The sequence below is a fragment of the Setaria viridis genome, chromosome 8, assembly GCF_005286985.2.
Source record: "Setaria viridis chromosome 8, Setaria_viridis_v4.0, whole genome shotgun sequence".
Taxonomy (NCBI): domain Eukaryota; kingdom Viridiplantae; phylum Streptophyta; class Magnoliopsida; order Poales; family Poaceae; genus Setaria; species Setaria viridis.
In genome coordinates, this window is record NC_048270.2 from 35,293,645 (window position 1) to 35,314,600 (window position 20,956).

Genomic DNA, 20,956 nt, shown 5'->3' on the forward strand with positions numbered 1-20,956 from the left:
TTTTCATTTGTTTGCTTTGGTATTTGACATAGTTTATTTGAAAATGTGTTTAGAAGCTTTGGATTACACCTAAACTCTAAAGCACACAAATGCACATTCATGTGATGTTTATGCATAGTGGAATATATTTTAAGAAATTTAATATGAGGGGAGAAAAAGAGGATTAATGTTATGTGTGTTTTAGAAAATTTTTAAAGGGTCTCACTTTTTTATGTGTTTAATTTTGGGGATGTTACAGCCGGTGAGCCCTGCCCCAACCACCGGGTTTTCATCCGCCCGTGGCCACGCCGCCCCTTTGCCTGTGGCTGTGCCACCCCACCACACCAGTTGACGCACTACTACGCCGGCAGCCACCTTGCCCTGCCGCATGCCACCCCTTTGGCCGGTCGCTGCGCAACCCCTCCACATGGCCGGGCCCTTCACACGGCCCACTACGTGAGATGCAAGAGGGAGAGGAATGGGAAAAGAGTAAAAAAAACGAAAGGAAAAAATAGATTACCCACTGACAGTCAGGGCCCACTATTAGATGAAAGAGAAAGGAGAATAGAGAAAGGGGATCTGCTCCAGTATTGGTTCCCTTCATGTTTAAAATGTGTTTTCTCAATTCTCTTTAACTAGTACAGGGGAGCGGAGTTTTCTCAATCTGTTGGAGCTGCTCTAATAGTTTCCAACTGGCTGTGAGGAACTAGTCACGTGTTTGGTTTCTAGGATGATCTAGGATAGGTCGGGGGCAATCCTCTTTTTCCTAGTGTTTGGTTGGGAGGTTGAGAGGACGAGTCGATCCCGTAGATGAATATTCGCTGTAGATGCGGAACGTCCATAGAAAATGAGAAGATGGACTCATCCCTCATTGACGCCATCCTCCTATGTTGTTCATCGAGAAGGCTTAGGTCACCACGTAAAAATTAAAGACGCGACTATATCTCGAAAAAAAAGAGATCCAATTTAGGAGGAACTAGGCGATTTTTTCATTAAGAAGAAAAAAATAGACATCCAAATTAGAGCTAGATGGGACTGAGGTGCAGGACCACACTTCCCGCCCTATAGCTCACTTCCTAGACCGACGTTAAATAGCGTTCGAACGGGCACAATAAAAAATTTGGTCAATGCAAGCGGTGCACCTCGGACGCCTCAGCTGGGGGCCAGGGCAGCAGGCAGCGCATGTTGCGGAGTGGTCCACATGAGCCGAACTAGCACATGACGAGCACCCTTCGAGGTCGAGAGGTTTTGTCCACTGGTAGCTTGGTTGGTGGCAGCAGGGCCCGACCGATAACTTCAGGGTGTTTGGATCCGAACTAAACTAACCCCTATCGTATTGAATGTTTGGACATAAATTAGATGTATTAAATGTAGAATAATTATAAAATTAATTTCACAACCTCTAGGTTAAATCGCGAGATGAATCCATTAAATCTAATTAGTCCATGATTTGACAATATAGTGCTACAGTAAATATTCGCTAATGATGGATTGATTAGGCTTAATAGATTTGTCTCGTGATTTAGCCTAGGGGTTCTGCAATTAGTTTTGTAATTAGCTCATGTTTAGTCCTTCTAATTAGCATCCGAATATCCGATGTGACACGGACTAAATTTTAGCTTCAGGATCCAAACAGCCCCGGAGAACTGCCAACGCTCGGGCAATCACATGCCCACGCACCGCCAACCAATCAGCATCCGGAGAAACATAACTCATATAAAAAAAACTCCAATGACACCATATAAAAAAACTCCAATGACACCATATAAAAAAACTCAGAAAAGATAGGACGACGAATCAAATATAATTGTCAACAGTCAGCACCGTCCTTTAGCTAGGGGGTGGAGCAACTTCTTCGCGTCCCTCCAGTCTTCAGATCCAGGTCTTCAAGCCCAGCACAGGTCAGTACTTCAATTTCTAGAAGCTCATCTCTTACTTCAATTTCTAGAAGCTCATCTCTTCATCGAATCCATCTGGAATTTGTATTTGCACTTTGTACATGTTCTTTCCAATCCCTTGTTAATTAACTCTGTTTTCATGATATAATGTCCCAGAATCAACCGATTATAGTCAAAATGGGGGGGAAACGATGAAAGATAAGTCAGCTTTGGATACTGAGATGGAAGAAGCGGGTGAAAGAAGAGCATCAAAACGAGACACCACAACACTGGTCATCCGTGATGTTAGCAAGGAACGGGAGGCTTTCAAGTCCGAAAGAAGGAAGAGGATCAAAACGAGACACCACAACCCTGTTGTTGCTGCAAGGAAAAGTTCCATAGTTCCTCAGCGTACAGCCATGGACAGGTCAGGTATGAGTCACATACGAAGCAATCTCTTTGCTGTCTTTTGTGATGATGATTTTTAGAAGACATCGCGTTAAGTTGTGATATTAATCTGGGTAGAAATAGTGATGAAGTGCAATCAGCTTTGACTGCTATGAAATCAGGAAGACTGGAAGAGCTGCTGTTACTGAAGCAAACTATAAATTTCGTATAGAAAAGAAATTAGCTGGACTACATTTCTTCGGGCGGGGGGGGGGGGGGGGGGGGGGGGGGGGGGGGTAATCTTGAAACTTTCGAAAACGGGGACATGCTGGAGTATCGAGAAGAGAGCTTAACCTTCCTAGTGGCCCAAATAAACGCTTGAAAAGATAAATTGTTCAATTTTTTTCGAAAAGATAAAGAAGAGAGAGGGCCGATCAGCTAATCAGAGTCAACAGCCAGCACCATCACCTATCTCTTCTTGCTCTCCAGCCCTTCGCTTCCCTCTAACTCCAGATCTTCAAGCGTAGCATAGGTTAGGACGTTTTAGAAGCTCCAGCTGTTTGCTGCATTCTTTCGGACTGATATATCCCGCTCCTGTTTTTACACTTTGTACATGTTCTCTTGAATCCCTTGTTAATGCTGTTTTCACGATTATCCGTTCTTAAAATTTTTGAGATCTACAATTGATATGTTTAATGCCAATTTTTAATTTTATATCGATTATTAAAGTAGGTAGTCGATCACGAGCAGCTTGTTTCGACGGAGCTTCCCATCTTCCACTTAACATGTACAAAATTACCCTTCCAGGGAATATGAGATTTTACAGGAACGTAGAAAATCCTTCTAGGTTTCCATGCAGGGAATCTTTTGATCCAAAAGGCTACAGATCCGGGCTCTTTTTCCTAAGGAAACATCAAAATTATGTTTGAAATACAATTGTTCTAGACATTTTAACTCCCTCCGTTCTTAAATATATAATATTTATTAGTACAAGCTAATCAGTTCATTTTGAGATAATTAACTTGTCCTAAGCATCATATTAAGGATGATGATATCTATTTGGCCCTAAAAAAATTCACAACAAGCCCTTCGTTATCAATGTATACCAGGGCACATTACTACCCTAAGAAATGCTCTCTGTGTTTGGAAGTACATGATGTTTTAGGGCTGTTTGGCTCTCGCGTGCTAAACTTTAGCCCCTATCACATCGGATGTTTGGATACTAATTAGAAGTATTAAACATAGTCTAATTACCAAACTAATACACAGATGGAGTCTAATTCGTGAGACTCCATCTGTGTAATTAATTTTATAATTAGCTCATGTTTAGTCCTCCTAATTAGCATCCGAACATCCGATGTGACACGTCTAAAGTTTAGCACCTGATATCCAAACACCCCCTTAGTATTTGGTTGACCGTTTCCTTAAGATCGTCCACTATCTAGAAACCTATCTAGATTGGCAAGATAAAGTTTACTCTGTTTAAATTTTTAGAAGAGGCAATTTGACCAATATTCTCTTTTGTCTCTATTAACATAGAAGTCCAACAAAGCACGAGGGGAGCCACTGCGTCATCACATTATCTCTCTGCTATTGGATTCTGATAAAATTAATTAAAATATACTACAAATGAAATTTACGATTGCCAAATAATCTATAACACACATGTTTATAAGAATAAATAAAAAACAAGGTCGTTCAGAATGTCCTTGGATTTAAACAAGTAAAAAAAGCCATATGTCCTTTTCTATATCGTTGGCAGTACAATGTTTCCCATATGCTGTAAAATTAGAAGATACTTACTGCCTGCGGACACAATTCAGTTTACTAAATACAATAACAGTTGCTTGTTAGAGATTGTGACTTATGTATTTCTAAGTAAGTCATATATCCTTCACCATACAGATCGAGTCCATTATGCTTTTTTACATGGAAAGAGAAAAGTTGCAGCGAGATTTATTCCACTGTATTTTGTCTCTTATATGTAGAAATGAGGCAAGCAAGTTACGTTGAAGACGTGGAGCGCAGACTTAGTGATGCAAGTGCAGGACCCATCAGCATACCTTATGCAGTTATAAAATCTATTACCAAAAATTTTGCTGAAGTGATCGGTAATGGTGGCTTTGGTGTGGTTTACCTGGTATGATATTAGTAATTGATTGCCTCACAACTAATAAGCTTTCATTCATTTGCTTGCCCATGGGAACAATGTTGATGTGTCAATACTTACAGGGCATGCTAAAATACGGAGGTCTTCAAAATGGGATGGTTGCTGTGAAGAAGGTTACCACATGGGACGATTTTTCTGATAAGCTATTTTTGGATGAAGTCAACTGTCTGAAGAGGGTAAAGCACAAAAATATTGTAAAATTTTTAGGCTATTGTGCAGATATACAAGGGGAAGTGATGGAAGTAGACAGAAAAAAAACAGTTATTGCTGAGAACATACACAGGTTCCTTTGCTTTGAGTATGTACCGAATGGAGACCTTCACCATTACCTTGAAGGTATAAAGTTTGCTACATTATCTCCCTACCATTGTATTCATGACATCATTCTTTTACCTGCCTGTCATGTGAGGTGTGGTTAATTTAGAAGTTCTACCATATAATTTGTAACAATATAGACAGCTGATATCTATATATATCTATATATATATATATATATATATATATATATAACTCAAATTTTAAATCCAGTGCATTAAGTAAGCTGTTTAACACAGCCTTCAACTGGAAAATTTTAGTAGCTATATTGGTCATGGACCTACTAATATGTAACCATAAAATCTATTAGCCGCACAAAAGATAACTATCCTATGTACCTGCCAATGGGTATCCACACCCTCTCCCTAAATCCACACCCACTTCAAATGGGGAGGGGTAGAAAATTATGTACCCATTAGAAATGGGGAGGGTAAGAAGTGAATAATATATGTATATATATGTAGCACAAAGTTAATTATCCATTGGATATGGGTGAAATTGGGGAGGGTAAGAAGTGAATAATAATTATATGGATTTGAGTGTGAACAAGAGTGGGGTTGCCCATACCCTCCCCAGTGGTAGGTATATTGTCATATAGGCATTAAGTCTTTTATGGTCTGTCAATATCTTTAATGACAAAAGTTAATTTTCAGTCAGGATGACTAATAAGTTCCTTGTTCCCCAACACCACAAATAGACCCACCACAAATTACATTAAGTAGTAGCCTACAACACATTGCATCTCCTATTGATCACTACAAGAAAACCGTGGGTTCTCTGTTTCGCTTTGTTCGCTGACTCCATGCCATGTGTTACTTTGTCACTAGGCTGCTGCTTCACACGGTCAGCCGTTCTGTAGAAATTATGCTATCTGCCGCTGCAACACCACAAATAGATCCACCTTGTTTAGCTTTGCCTCTACCGCTCCGAGGAGCTTTGATGCGGTCGAGGTCCTTCCCTCACCTGCCATCGCTTTGACGCCACATCGTGGTATAGGGAGGGAGCTGGAGGGAGGGAGGGAGGGAGGAAGGGAGAGAGAGAGAGAGGAAGGGAGGGAGGGAGAGAATGTAAAAGGGAAATAGGTATAGCAGGTGAGGAAATAAGGTTGTTCATGGGCCCTACTGTGATTGAAAAAAAGACAGAACACAGGAACGGTCAACATTGTGCATGCATGCCTTTACAAGGGCCTACACACATAATGGGATTCCTGGACCAAAAGAAGGCGATGATGGCGAGACAGGTCGTGAAAATTTAGGACAGGGAGGAGGGTGTTAAGTGTCATCTCAAGGGCATCAAGCTTGTGTCGGTGGGACAAGCTGCTACCAAGGAGGACATCAAGGAGGGAGACATAATCTAATGAAGAAAGACAGGATGGAGTGTAAATGGAGGATGAGGGATGATGGACTCCAAGCAGGGCAAGAAAGGGTCATGGACATTGGTTTTATTTTTTTAATTATTCTCTCTGCTATATATTAAAATTGATTATTGAATTTAGTGTGGTATTCCCTGTGGAAAAAACCACAAAATCATGGTGCTCACCATGCAAAATTGATGAATGTAGTGTCCAAAGTCCAAACCAGATGTTGCAGAGGCTCTTGCTCTTCCCTGTTCTGTTGTTTTTACGCTTCTGAGTATATGAATAAAGCCAACTTTAACCTTAAAAGAGGGGGCCAAAACTACACTCTTTTACTGTCTCAATAGACAAATTTCCCTAAGCAAAATCTTGCAATGAGCACCTTGTAGCTAGCTTACACGGATTGTTAAAAGATGATCTCTTGCTCCAAAATAAGTGCTAGACTAGAAAACATTAATGTGAATAAATTCATGCTCTTTTGAATGGTTTCCCTAATTTTGAGCCTATGCTCAAATCATCTACTAATATAAGTGGGATTCTCCTCATAAAAATATAAATGGGATTCTAATTTAGAATTGTAGTCCTGCTATGTGCAATTGCGCATAAAATGTGTAATGGAACCTAACTAAATTTGCATGTACTGATCATCATCCAAACGTTGCGCATATTGAAGCTTCCTTCACAATGAACTCGTTTTCTTTTGTGATATTCACGATGAACGCATTAATTTGAATGCTCTTTTGTGTACAATCTACAGAAAAGTTCGATGGATTTCAATGGAACATGCGTTATCGAATAATAAAGGGAGTTTGTGAGGCTCTGGACTATCTCCAGAAAGCACACATTTATCATTTGGATCTCAAACCTGCAAATGTGCTGCTGGGTGCTGACATGGAGCCAAAAATTACAGATTTTGGTTTGTCAAGGTGCAATGACGAAAAAAAATCCACAATATTGGCTACGGATGTTAAAGGAACTAGGTAAGCACTCGTCTTGAAACCTCAACGTTTATCTTGAAACCAGATCTGTACAATCAGCCTTTTTTCATTATACTTGAAACCTTCTTATTGCCTGCAGGGGATACATTGCACCAGAAATGATAGACAACAAACAAATATCATGCAAGTCAGATATATACAGTTTGGGTATTATCATGATAAGACTACTTACGGGGAATAACGAGGTTATTGTTGAAAATGTAAGGAGAACCGGTAGTACTTCTTCGAAAGCAACATTCCTTTCAAAAAACATCATGTCAAAATTTTCACCTAAAAGTTAAAATATATAAGAATCATTTAAACTAAACAATAGTCGAATTACAGCTCAAATGTTTCAGCTATTAAATTGACTGCACAAAACTTCACAAAAAAAGTTACCACATAATATTTCCAAATCACAGATTGTATGAAAAAATTGGAAAAAAGCTAGGAGTTAAACAACTTTGGTTGCATGTTAGAGCTGAGGGATAAAAGTGGCAGTGGCCCAGATGAGGAGGGGAGGACCAAAATTAGAAATTAAAGTAGGGGGAAAGCAAGCGGAATATTGAGAAATGTGACATGGGAGCTTCGGCAGTAGAAAACAAGCGCGGGCCTGGATAGGGTGCCTCATGCAATGCATTTTATCACTATTGAACTGGTTCATACCACAACCCGAAAATAAATGACATGACCCTACAACCCCCTTGGGAAGGAAACAGTACAGTGCTGAGGTATTGTGTGAGGTGGCTTGGTTTGAGCACACATTATGTAAGGAGACACTCCAACTAGAATAGAGAGATGATACAATACAGTGCTTGGAAGGAACCTTGCCTCAAATATGTTTGGAGCATTAACAAGGGAAGCATGAGAAAGTGAAATTATGCAATTGAGTGTAATTTAACAATAATACCAAGTCCCTCTAGTTGACACTATATCCATCCGCCCAACCAATCACTGCCATTCTTGTGCCTAGTCAAGAAATTGTCTCTTGCAATTGTTCGGGTAGTCCCAACCTAGAGTTTCCATAGGCAGTGTCTATGTCACCATGTGAACAATAAACCACCTATGGATGGGACACCGCCTCTCCGACCCATCGTTTCTTACTATGGGCCCATAATAAATTCACCTCTCTCTCTCTCACACACACGCACGCACACCTGTCTATCCTCTTCTCCTTCCTCTTTCTGAAACCAGGTGCATTAACATGTATTAATATGTTCTCGTCAGACATCCTGTATTAACATGCTTCGAACATTAGATACTGTCATCCTTACTGTATTTTTTGAATTTTTGCAGTGGCACGAATCATTAGATGGAGGCTGCAAACTAATGGACAGATGCATTGAAATAGCACAAATTTGTGTTCACCATGACCCAAGTAAAAGACCTACTGCGTGTGACATAATCGTTATGCTTAACCAGACAGAAGCCATGACTCAAAAGGTTCCTTCGTTTTTTAATAGGCTAAGAACTGATCCACCGTTTTCATTACGGCAGGTATGATCACTCAAGTCAAAGATGCAATATATTTTCATTTCATGATCAATTTACACATGGATCCTTTGAGTACATATTCCACTCGTTCCTTGTGTCAACTGTACTGTATCGCACCTTAAACCTCAATATAGTACGTACATGATACTGAAAAATTCCAAATACCAAATACTCCCGAGTAAATACTGGTTTAGATTCTTCACAAAAAGAATACGTACAGGTTTAGATGCTACAACTGGTACGGTGATACTAGTACATTTAAATTTATGTACTCAAACCAAAAGCATTATTGACACAAAACACCTCCTTTAAACTAATCGAGAGGAATATTGCATTATTTATAATGTTGCATATTAAACGAACATCAAAACATTTGTTAGGAACTGAGTTCAGATAAAAGTACATGCTAACAAGTTACATGCCGATGAAGGGATATTTCTTTCCATTTGTTTGAATGATGGAAGTTGTATATTTTAATTTCTTTTCGGTGTATGTTTGAATGATGGAACTTGTACCCTTGAATTTCCCTTCCATATATCATAAAAAGTCGAACCATGTACAGCACTCAGCTTTGGCATCAACAAAATTCGGATTATATATCAACGAGATCCTTTGCAATGTCAGGTGCTACTAAAAACTAAGGGGGTGTTTGGGAAACACCTGTTAAAGTTTAACACCTGTCACATCGGATGTTTGGATGCTAATTAGGAGTACTAAACATAAGCTAATTACAAAACTAATTGCACAGATGGAGTATAATTCGCGAGACGAATCTATTAAGCCTAATTAGTCCATGATTTGACAATGTGGTGCTACAGTAACCATTTGCTAATGATGGATTAATTAGACTTAATAGATTCGTCTCGCGAATTAGCACAAGGTTCTGCAATTAGTTTTATAATTAGCTCATGTTTAGTCCTCCTAATTAGCATCCGAACATCCGATGTGACACTGTTAAAGTTTAGCACCTCGTATCCAAACAGCCCCTAAATCTAGTACTGGAATAGTAATTAAGTTCACAAATACCACGTGCATCGGCATGCACAGTTGGTTCTAGAAGTTAAATAATATGTTTAACTGGATTGATTTTGTGATTTACCGGTGGGTACTTTCAGGTACTTTTCTTTAAACTTTTGCTAGCATTTGATCTGAGGAAGATAATTAAAAAATCAAATTAATTTAGGTACCAGTATTTTTGGTACTTAATCCCACCTGTTTAGTACCTCTTGGTACTATACCTTAGGTACCTCCTATCTTTATCCACCATACAAATTCCTCTTGATGGACGGTTCTCATTTTTTTCTAACTATTGTAAAAATCCTTATAAAATGAAAATGATCGCTTATCATTTGTATTATGACTGTAGATTGTGCAAAGATTCCAGAAAATGTTCTCACAAACTCTTTGCGAGCATTGCAGGTACGTTAATGCTAGTCATGTGGACTACAGCTAATGTGCATTTTTTTTTCATTATGATGCTTTATCCTTACTTTAAGAGATTGTCCATTTAACTTGTAGCTTTGTGGTTGCTTGTGCCATTTATCTTAAGGGCGCAGACGGATATAGTAACCCAGCTGTCTCTGTGTCTTGCTGGTCGATTATGGATTAGTTGATTAGTTTAGCCAACAGGAAATGACTGCCCTGTTTGACTCTGAACTAATAAGTTACCAGGTAATCCCTCCGTCCCAAAAATAATAATTTTCTGAGATTTTTCAAACAGATTATGGGTGAATGAAAAAGACACATGTACCCTTAATTAGTTCAGTTTGCATATAGAAAATGGAGAAAATATGTTTCCATAGAATCATGCATGCACGAGATCAATGCGCCAAATTATGTATGCATAGGATTTAAATCCTAAAATATCATTCTTTTTGGATAGATTTTGAATCCTAAAATATCATTCTTTTTGGGACGGAGGAAGTATTTACCATACCAGAAATATAAAGCAAATTGGTGTAAATCCAACTGATTTGGCACGCCATGCCAGAAATTAGTTTAAAAACCCAACTGATAGTCCCATACAGCTAATGTTTGCATGCTGAATCAATGCTGATTTATTATATTTCTACTTTTCTATGTTAGAGGACCAGTACTTAATGACTGAGTTTTGGGGACTTATGGGTTTGTACAAAGTAGCGGACTGTCAGACTAATTCAACTGCAATAAATTTTGGTCAATTTATTTAAAATTTGAAGGTGTGAACACAAGATTTTAGTTTTAGGGTTCGACTCTTGACCCGGAGCCCTCACATGTAAGTCTAGCCGCACTACTTTGCACAAAGTAGCAGACTGTCAAACTAATTAATCTGCAATAAATTTCAGATAATTTCTCTAAACTTTTAAGGTGTGAACACGAGGTTTGTATAAACTTACTGCTTCATGTACCAAATCCACAGGTTATATCAATTTGTGGGGCGGGTTGGGTTAGGTTTACACAATAGAATTATGGAGCAGGGCGGGGTGAATGAGTTAATTTATTATGGGTTGGGTGGGTTTGGGGCGGGTTTCAACCCATTAGCAGTCCTAATTTCTGTGTTAGAGGACCAGTACTTAATGACTGAGTTTTGGGGTCTTATGGGTTTTCCTTGAAAAAAATAATAATGTTTTTCAAGCTTTGCCCCAGTTCTCCTGACAACCTTGCTCTGTCCAGCAAGCAAGATAAATTTTCATTGCTCTAACTTTAAAAGTATATTGTTTGATTAGAATGGTCGACATATCTGATGATCTTAATATACTGGAGCGTATACTTGAGGGAAGCCAGAAGCCGAGTAAGATATCATATCCACTTCTGCAGTTCATCACCAGAAATTTCTCTGATGAACGAAAAATTGGTCACAATGAACTTGGAGATTTTTTCAAGGTAAAAATGAACTTTTCGTCGCACCACTTTTGCAAGTTTCCTCACAGCAGAAAAGAAAAAGCTATCTAAAGCTCATCGGTAATATAGTGGCCGTTCTAATAAGTGAAGTTTAACAGGGAATCCTGCGGATCGTTGCTGTGACAAGGCTTTCTAGGAGCCTCAGTATTAGCGATAAGATCTTTCATCAGGAGGTTAAACTCATGACGATGGCTCAGCATGGAAATATAATACGGTTGCTAGGCAACTGTTCTTATGCAGAAGAAGAAAATGTAGGAAAAGATGGAGAAATTACCATCGATGAGAGGGAAAGATTGCTCTGTTTTGAGTATTTAAGCAACGGAAGCCTTAAGAAGCATCTTTCTGGTACGATAGGAGAGACATATAAGTATCTAGCTAAGTGTAGAATTCCATTTTCTTATGATAATTCTATTTCCTTTATCTCGTCATCTTCCCTTTATCCGGTTCTTCGTTTTATTCGAATGTCGATTTATTAGAAGTGATAGAAGAAAAAAATGCCCTACCATCATGCATGAATAAAATATTAGATTATTTCACGCTTCAACTATTCTTCTTATTATTTCACATCTGCAGATGAATTAAGGGGGCTTCAGTGGCATACACGATATCAGATAATCAGGGGAATCTGTGAGGGTTTACGTTATCTTCACAAGGAAAGGGCAATTTTTCACATGTATCTCAGACCCGCATGTATACTACTGGATGATTTTATGGTTCCAAAGATCACAGAATTTGGTATATCATCAGAACTTGTAATGACAAGCACTAACCATCATCAACAGCGGTAAGCTACACATTTAGATATCCATCATCGAGTTATAACTTATAAGTGATTACACGTCTATATTTGAATTTACACTGCTCCTGTTATTATTAAAAAAAAGATGGTTTCATGAGTTTATGATTCGCCATTCCAAATGCGAAAATTGACTTGCCACTGCAAACATAGGCCCTTGTCATTTGACTTCATGGAAACTGACGAGTTTGATATCAAATGGTCTGACCAGCAATGGACAGAAATGTTGTCTGGTTGTTCTCAGTCACGCCTCTTCTGCTGTCCAAAACTTCCCTTATGTGATTTCTCCAAAACAAAAGAAAAACTTTGTTTCCGTGGTTTTATTTCACTCCAGACCAAAGTGCCTGGAGTGTTCTAGTGCTTGGGAGGAACAAATTAAATCTCTTTTAATCATTGAATATGCATAATTTATACATCTACTCACACCCCTATAAAAGTCAAAGGCTTCTGAGTTGCATAATTCAAAGTCATGCACACGGCAACTGTAGGTTTTCGGAGCAGCATGTTGAATGTCATGCAATGTTCTCCTTTTAATGAAAAACGTGCTAAGCAGGTATGCTTGCTAAAATGTCATGCAATGTTAGTTTGTCATTGATAAATACTCAACCCATGCTCTTACAAATGCTAGCAATTTTGTGCCTGTGTAATTAATGCCATGGAAACCATCACATGGAGCATTACTGCCCTTAGACCAGTTCTGTCTTGAGATAGTGTCTAAATTGCCATATCAGACAAATTTTTCTTGTAGAAACTGCACTCCTCAACTCATGATTTCTATACGTGGGCCCGTAATAAATTACCACGTGAGATATAGGGGGTGTTTGGATACCTTTGCTAAACTTTAGCAGCTAAAAGTTTAGTCAAGGGTTGTTTGGATACCTTTGCTAAACAGCATTAATTGAGGTGGATAAAGACATGTTTGCCCTTAATGAATGCTACCCATACGAGCAATAATGAGGGGCAAAGGGTGTCCACCCCACCTTTTAGCAAGGTTTAGCAACCAAAAACTTGCTAAAGGGCTAAAGTTTAGCAATCATAGTTTAGCAAACTTTAGCAAGAGTGTTTGGCAAATTTTTTTGCTAAAAGTTGCTAAATTTTAGCAGTTTAGCAAGGGGTATCACCCCCGTAACACGAAGCCGCTTGCTGAGGTAGGGAGTTCCACCATCTCTAGCGCCTCTGAGTTTCTTTTAGCGTGAACAAGTTGCAGCATCACCGATGAAAAAAAAAGGAAGAACGACCAGCCGCAGGGGAGATTCATCCGCCGCTGCGAACACTGCATCTCGGATTTGGGGCGGCTCCGAGCTAAAGCAGCGCGCGGGGCGAGTTGAGTGAGACGGGGTCTTCGCACCGCCGGCGAGAGGGAACAGGCAACCAGGCAGGTGCTCCGATCCGCACAGGAGGAGCTTGCACGCAGGGTGGGCATGGCGGCGGAGCCGCGGGCGCAGCAGATCGGCATGCCGTGGGAATCGCGGGGAGGAAACGCTGCACCTCCCCCAACCCCGTTTTTCTGCTTTCTTTCCTCTTGGCCCGCGCGACGAGCTAGTTTCCTGCATGCCACCCGGTTTCCATATTTTTCCTTCTCTCTTCTCTTTAATTTTCGTGCCACATCAGATTAATTCTTGTTTACTTGGCACTCCCATTAATTCTACGGAAATCAGCTGACTAGCTAGATTGTTACAGTATCATTTACTATCTTCCATTATGTCAATGTCATTATATTAGTGCATAAACTTGTGTTTCCATGTAGAGAATATTCGGCTCCGGAGAGCATGTTGAATGGCAGTGTGTCATTTAAAGCAAACATTTATAGTTTGGGTATCATAATCAGAGAGTTGGTGACCGGAAGTAAGGAGGCACCCTGTCTTACTACAGTAAGTGTGATTTATCTTATCTTTCCTGCAGTTGCGTGTATTTTGGGTTATTTGGAGTAACAAACCGACAAGCCCGGCATATTGTCCAAGGAGGAAAATACATAAATGTGTCGAGTAGAAGAGAACAGCAGAACTGTTACACAATGCACATAGCAGTTCGCTGGACTGTTGCACACGCATTGCAATTTGCTAACCTGTTGCGCCGGCACATTCAGATATTATCCTAAACGGTCTTTGTGAAATGGCAGGTACTCCGGAGATGGAAACACAGGTGGGGCAAATCAGGTCCATTGTGGTGCCTACAGATAAAGAAATGCCTGGAATTGGCGCAAAGTTGCTTGCAAAAAGACCCAAACAAAAGACCTCCTATATCCCACATAGTCGGTGAACTCAACGAATTGGATACTAACGCCAATGTTTCTACGCTTGATCAGGTAAACTCGTGTGCTGGCATCGAGCTCCATAAGCCATGCATCTTAGTAAGCAGGAGTACATCGTCATGGTAATCCATATCTATCTTCTCTCCCAGATAAATTCTTGCTCGGAGGACATGCTTGAGATTGAGCCACTTGAGCTTCATTTCCGGTTTGAGCATAATAAGGCGATAACACGCTCGGTTGAGCTGATCAATGATACAGACGATGCCTTCGCCTTCAGAATCACAGCCTCGAGCTCACTCCCGTACTACACAGAGCCAAGCAAAAGTATCGTTGGACCGCGATCCAGGTGCAGTGTCACCATAGCATTGGAAGCACTTGAGATGGCACCAGAGCAATGCGAGTATGGTGCATCACGGTTCTATGTGCAGAGCACCAGAGTGGATGAGAGTCTTACAGCTGAGGATATAACTGAAGACATGTTCGACGAAGAGACTGCTGATAAAGTGGTCGATAAGGTGGATTTGATTGTTTTCCTTGAGTGATTGCATTCACTCCCTACTCTGTTGGACGATGTAAGACCACCAGTCAATGTAAGAGTGCAAGTGTCTAGCACGAAGCAAAAGGGCCTACGAAAATGATGGGGACTTGCTCTTTGAAATTCCAGTGTGCATCTGAGTAAGATACTTGAATATGCATTACTGGGATTTTTGTGAACTTGCCCGGAGTCACTTTGATTTTCTCAATTATGGAAGTGCATTTCATGTTTCCCAGAACCATCAAATGATTTGCATGTATGACTTTAATAGCAATAAATCCCAGAATATTTCATAAACTCCAACATATTATAATTATTGACTTATCTCCGCAAGCTTTAAAAGTTGAACTGAATAGCAAACGAAGTCGAACGATAGTCTCGAACTGCTGAAAAGATGGCTTATTTGACGAATAGGTTATGGCTAGAAGATGGTCCCTGCCCGATGAATGGATATCCAGAGGCCAATTCTACAACAAGAACAGTTGCATTTCTAGTCTGGCTTGGCCTTTGCACTTGCAATTCAGCTAGCATGCTAAAAGAGATGACCTTCATACTCAAAATTCTGTTTCTTGTCCCATATAAGAAACAGTAGTTGGAAGCTGGACGGAAGGAGCGCGACTATGGCGGCAGTGGCGATGCAGAGGCCGAGGAGGACGTGGAGGAGGTAGTGGCAGTAACCAGTAGCCCTCCAGGAGTGGAACTAGAGCAGCAGAAACCCTGCCGTGAATGGCGTGACCGGCTCAACGCATTCATGCACAACACGGCGACACGGTCAGCCGGCAGGTACCTGCTGCTCTGACCAGCCATTTCCACAGATTATGTTACTGTGTCAACTGTGGGTATGAGATGATCAACTGTCTTAACTTGACATGAACCGCTATCAAAGAAACAGTTGAACTGGAGTTACGGAGTACTAGATACGAGGAGCATAGAGTTTTGTATGTTCCAGAATTCAGACAGAAGATATTTGAGAACTAGCAGGAAGAGAACCGGAAATGAGTCAGATCGAAGTGCTGCTGCTTCCCTGTTGGTGGAAGCCCATACCTTCGCATTTCAATCCTTGCACAGCACCTGAACCTCCAAAATAAAATGCTCCTTGCACTCTGATGGCTGCACTCTCGCCGAGCTGTCTTCACAACGCGAGCACAAGCTCACGCCTCAACGTACTGCCGGTGAGGTCGCCATCGAATAGAATTACGGACCATTTTTCACATCAGTCGGATCGCCATGCAGAGTTGGACCGGATTAAACCGATCCTAGAAAAGGTGGAAAACAATATTTTATTGGAACATTAGAAAAACGGTTAACACCTCAATCCTGCATCCTTCAAATAATGGCAATTTTCTGACCATGTATTCCTATACCAAATCCGAAAACCCAAGCAATATATAAATTATTCATAATGTTGATAACCACACCAATCTATGTGTTTTTCAAAAAAAAGAGATATAAACAACTCGCACAAAAACAATTAGTAAAATTTTCAAAAAAGATAGAAATCCTCTGTTGGTCCATCATGCTGCCCCCTTTTTGTTGTTTACTCTCTCACCCATGAGGCAAATATAGGAAGGCCATCAAGGCCCACGGCCGGCCCAACTGAGAGTTATTCCAGCACAAATGGGTCCTTACTCCAAGAGGTCGCAGGTTCGATACTTGACCTAAATAAATAATTAAATATATTTACTTTCAAAACTGATGGATGATGGATAGCTTTAGGAGGCTACGAAGACATACGGATCAAAACAGTAACGGTCCTCAAGTAAATGTCGTAATTTGCAATTACAAGCATCGTGCGCCATTTGTTAGCAGCGACAAGATATATGAAAAGAGAAAAGGGCCTCAAACAGAAACAAAAAAAAAAAACGTTTTACTACCTTCACGTGGATAGGTGATGGTAGTAAAATAGACTTTTTCCAACAAAGAAATACTCAGCCTATATATCTCTTCATTGATTGACTCGCAAGATGATCTAAGGTGGAAATCACAACGGTAGCATCTTGTGCTTTGGAACCTGCATCCTTTCTATTTACTTAGTTTTTGATATGCACTTAGATATACGCTAGAATGGAGAGAGTAAGAGTGCAGGAGGGATTGAGGAGAAAATTGGTTCATTTTTCACGACAATCCATAAGTATTGGGATGACTTGAAAACAAGACCCTATAGGGATTTTTATATTTCTATGGCCCACCTTCAAAAAAAAAAGATAGCAGGGAGCTAGCAACCTCCCTAAGGAGATTCACATGAAAGAGAGGTCCATAAGCTTGGGATCAGTTCAATATGGCAGTGTAGGGAACGACTAGTCATGTAGTTTCACTGTATAAAGATGTTGAAGGACGAAACAAACATCAGCAGAGGAAACTAGCAATGATGTAGTTTTATCCATTAAAGTATGTATCAAGTCAGCTTTTTAGTAGAAGTTGCAATAGATTCACCCAAAAATCTTTCCTTTTAAAAATGTAGACATGACTCCTTGACTGATGGTGTGGTAAGGGCACCGAAAAGTAAAAGACAACATGCAACATGTCCTTGGTCAAATGAGCAAATAAAACGAAAACTACTGTGAAAATGTTCCAAAGCTATGCAACATGTGCTAATGTGCAGGATTCATCGATCTGTAGGACAAAAATCTGTTGTCCAGACCAACATCAATCTGAATATGAGATAGAGTCCAGAGGAAAATTAAGGTTATTAACTCAACAGCCTAAAAAGAAGAAAGAGAAGATAACAACTGTGGCTTGCTAACAACCTTCAACCGCACATGTCATAGTTGGGATGATTGGGATGAATCTCAAGCGCATGGCTTAGTGCAGCCTTTGCCTCTTCAACTTCCATTTCGCTAGCGCCTCTTGATCGGAAGTAAACCATGACATCCTGGAGTGACAGCAGGTTCTCCAAGCCTAAGTTGAATCTACCATCGCTGCTCGTAATTCCTCACACCTCCCGTGCATGGAATGTGAAGGCAAGGCTTGGAAGCCTCATCATAGCTCCTTGCTGAAATACCACGGCTCCTAAAAATCCCAACTATCTGCATCCTACAAGGCATGGTAATGAACAAGTACTAATGATGAATCTCCAAGGGATTTTGAGATTCTCATGGTCCACCATCAGATACAGATGGCGGAGAGCTGCAGCCTCCCAAGAGTTGCGATATCGTCCTGGTGCAGCTCCTTCAGGGATATCCATAGGAAGGAAAGGAACACAAGTGACGGATTCATCCAATCTGGCAACTTTGAGAACCAGCAGCAATACAGTTGCAATCTGCGGAGATGTCGAGGGGCGACCCATGCATCGAAGTTGCATTCACCACCTGAGGCCCAAATAGTTAGACTCTGGATTTTTTTGCAATTTGCATAGGCACATCACCAGAGATTTCCCCAAAGCTTCGTTCCCTGCAGGGAACAGGAAGATTTCCAGCGCCCTCAGTTTCGTTAGATGGCATAGCTCTTCTGTAATATTCGTGGAGTCGCATATATATAACGTAGAGAGGTCTTCAAGGGACGTTAGGCTCCTAATTCCATTTGGCAGTCTTGTATTCTGGTCGATGCATAGACGCACTACTGGAAATACTCGGCAAAGGCTTTGCTGAGTGTTACACTCGGCAAACGTCACTCGGCGTTGATTTGGTTTGGTCGGCAAACAGTTCTTTGCTGAGTGTTTTTTGTCGGACACTCGGTAAAAACTTTGCTGAGTGCTAAACTGGCTCTCGGTAAAAAAAAAGGTACGGGACGTGGAGAAGACAGTGACGACGGCTTTGCCGAGTGCCAGAGTAGAAAAAACACTTGGCAAAGAGCCAAAGGTGTGCCGAGTTCCAGGTGGAAAAACACTCGGCAGAGGGCCAAGGTTTGCGGAGTGCTAGGTGGAAAACACTCGGCAAACAAGCTTTGCCGAGTGTTTTTACCGTGACACTCGACAAAGCTTTGCGTTCCGGGCCAGATTTTAACCTCTTTGCCGGCAAAGAGGCCAAAATCTGCCTAGAATGCACAGAATTTGACCTCTTTGCCGAGTGTTTTTACCTTGGCACTCGGCAAGAGCCCTCTTTGCCGAGTGTAACACGGCAAAGCGACCATATATTTGCCATTTTATAGTTCGGTCACATATAATGTACCCCACTTAAACAAACATTACAGGCATCTGGGGATGAGGCCAAGCTGGCCGAGAGACCCGAAGCTAAGCAAGTCTCTGGCACGAAGTCATGTAGCGTTGATGACGTGGACGACATGGGGAGCATGATTGGCGGAGCCATGTGAGAGCGCAAATCACGACGCTGGCAGGTGGCAGGGAAAACGTGACTCCCAAATGACCTTTATGTAAAGCATATACCAAGAATGTAGTTGTTGTGTAAGGGTAAAGATGTAATGTAAAAATGCCTTCTGAGCACTATAAAGGGGAGCCCTGCCCCATTGTAAAGACACATTCATTATTCGAGTTGAGGGGCAGCTACCGGAGAGAAGTTGGCCGAGATTAAGTACTTTGTTTGTTCGAAACCAATTGTGTCTTGTCCTCGTAAGAGTTGGAGACCCAACAACCGCCAAGATGACTCTTCAAAATTTTTATCCATTGACCAGTATCTAAATGAGTCATTTCCTCATGGAGGACACCAATTAACTCACACGTAAGAAACATTGTATGAAGCTAGCCTACCAGAATTCCAAAAAGTTCTACTTTCGGACACAAATGGTCTTAGCTTGGGTGTAGGACCAAACTAAATTATATGACCTTTTTTCGACAAAAGGAAGTTGTAATAATTTTCAAGAACCTTACATCGAGTTGATACAATGAACCCACTGTCGGTAGAATAGGACCAATTGTCCACCAGGCCGGATCCCATTCACTTGCACTGCAGCACAGGTACTGGCAAGGGAACAAAATGTAAAATTTAGAGGAAAATTTGCGAAAGACATACGGATCATGACAGTCCCTAAGCATGAAAATCTAGTCCACGGCAAACTACCATTTGAAAACAATTTCACTCCTAAATGACAATAGCCCCGCTGCAACTCTTTATATGCATTTATTTTCATCCAACATACAAACTGACAAATGATTATTCCTTTTCATGTTATTTATTTTTTAGCTAAAAATGAAAGCCTTAATCTCTGTATAAGCTTCACTGCAACCAAATGATCACTAGTAGAGAATTGGCTTTCGATGCACCCCATTTTATCCCGGTTTAAAGTTGGCCCGGGATAAAAGGTTCACCAACCGGGACTAAAGCTCGGTCACTGGTGGGGGGCTCACCAACCGGGACCTTTTATCCCGGTTGCAAAGGCTAGTATGAAAAAAAGATCCTGAGAGGCATTTTATCCCGGTTTGTAACACCAACCGGAATAAAAGGGTCGAGAGCCTTTTATCCCGGTTTGTAACACCAACCGGGATAAAAGGGGGTCATTTATCCCGGTTGGTGTTTCAAACCGGGATAAAAGGGTCCCGAACGAGGTCACTGGAAGAGGACTAAATCCCTCGAACCCTTTTATCCCGGTTTGTAATACCAACCGGGATAAAAGGGGGTCTTTTATCCCGGTTGGTGTTTCCAACCGGGATAAAAGGGTCCCCCATGAGTTAATACAAAAGGATAGCATCCCCTCCTGGGAGCTCGGGATTTTTTTTGGCAGCGCCGACCGTGGTGACCCGTTTTATCCCGGTTGGTATTACCAACCGGGATAAAAGGGGGGTCTTTTGTCCCGGTTGAGTGACCCGGGATAAAAGACCCCCCCTTTTGTCTCGGTTGGTTTATCCCGGATGGATTTTCGGGAGATTTGCACCCTACCAACCGGGACTAAAGGCCAATTCTCTACTAGTGGATGTAGGAGGTTTAACAAATTCTTCTTAGGTGCTGTAATTCTAACTACTAACACAAATTGCAGGCTAGCTGCATGAAGGTTATGGCCACGAAATTGAGTCACGAATTCTATTTTCTAAAGGGGAATAGAAGAAGTAGCA

General features: G+C 41.0%; 1 protein-coding gene across 2 annotated transcripts; it reads left to right on the top strand.

Annotated features, from left to right (window-relative positions):
• The first annotated feature begins 1,727 nt into the window (after positions 1–1,727).
• On the top strand, positions 1,728–15,253 carry LOC117866251 (uncharacterized). Of its 2 annotated transcripts, XM_034750411.2 has the most exons (14): positions 1,728–1,880; positions 2,034–2,288; positions 4,232–4,383; positions 4,476–4,749; positions 6,840–7,062; positions 7,160–7,280; positions 8,356–8,556; positions 9,920–9,972; positions 11,259–11,415; positions 11,532–11,778; positions 12,007–12,217; positions 13,977–14,100; positions 14,349–14,534; positions 14,630–15,253. In XM_034750411.2, the coding sequence occupies exons 2-14, from the start codon at positions 2,069–2,071 to the stop codon at positions 15,020–15,022; spliced, it is 2,562 nt and encodes an 853-aa protein (XP_034606302.1). In that variant the 5' UTR covers positions 1,728–1,880; positions 2,034–2,068; the 3' UTR covers positions 15,023–15,253. The 2 variants fall into 2 exon arrangements, with proteins under 2 accessions (XP_034606302.1, XP_072151785.1); XM_072295684.1 differs by lacking the exons at positions 1,728–1,880; positions 4,232–4,383 and having other exon boundaries at positions 2,166–2,288.
• Positions 15,254–20,956: the final 5,703 nt, after the last annotated feature.

Excerpts from the sequence above, each read along its gene's own strand:
- LOC117866251 (XM_034750411.2), top strand. The coding sequence starts at position 2,069 with ATGAAAGATAAGTCAGCTTTGGATACTGAGATGGAAGAAGCGGGTGAA. Across the intron at positions 4,384-4,475 it reads GCTTTGGTGTGGTTTACCTG|GGCATGCTAAAATACGGAGG; the intron begins GTATGATATTAG and ends CAATACTTACAG. Across the intron at positions 11,416-11,531 it reads AACTTGGAGATTTTTTCAAG|GGAATCCTGCGGATCGTTGC; the intron begins GTAAAAATGAAC and ends GAAGTTTAACAG.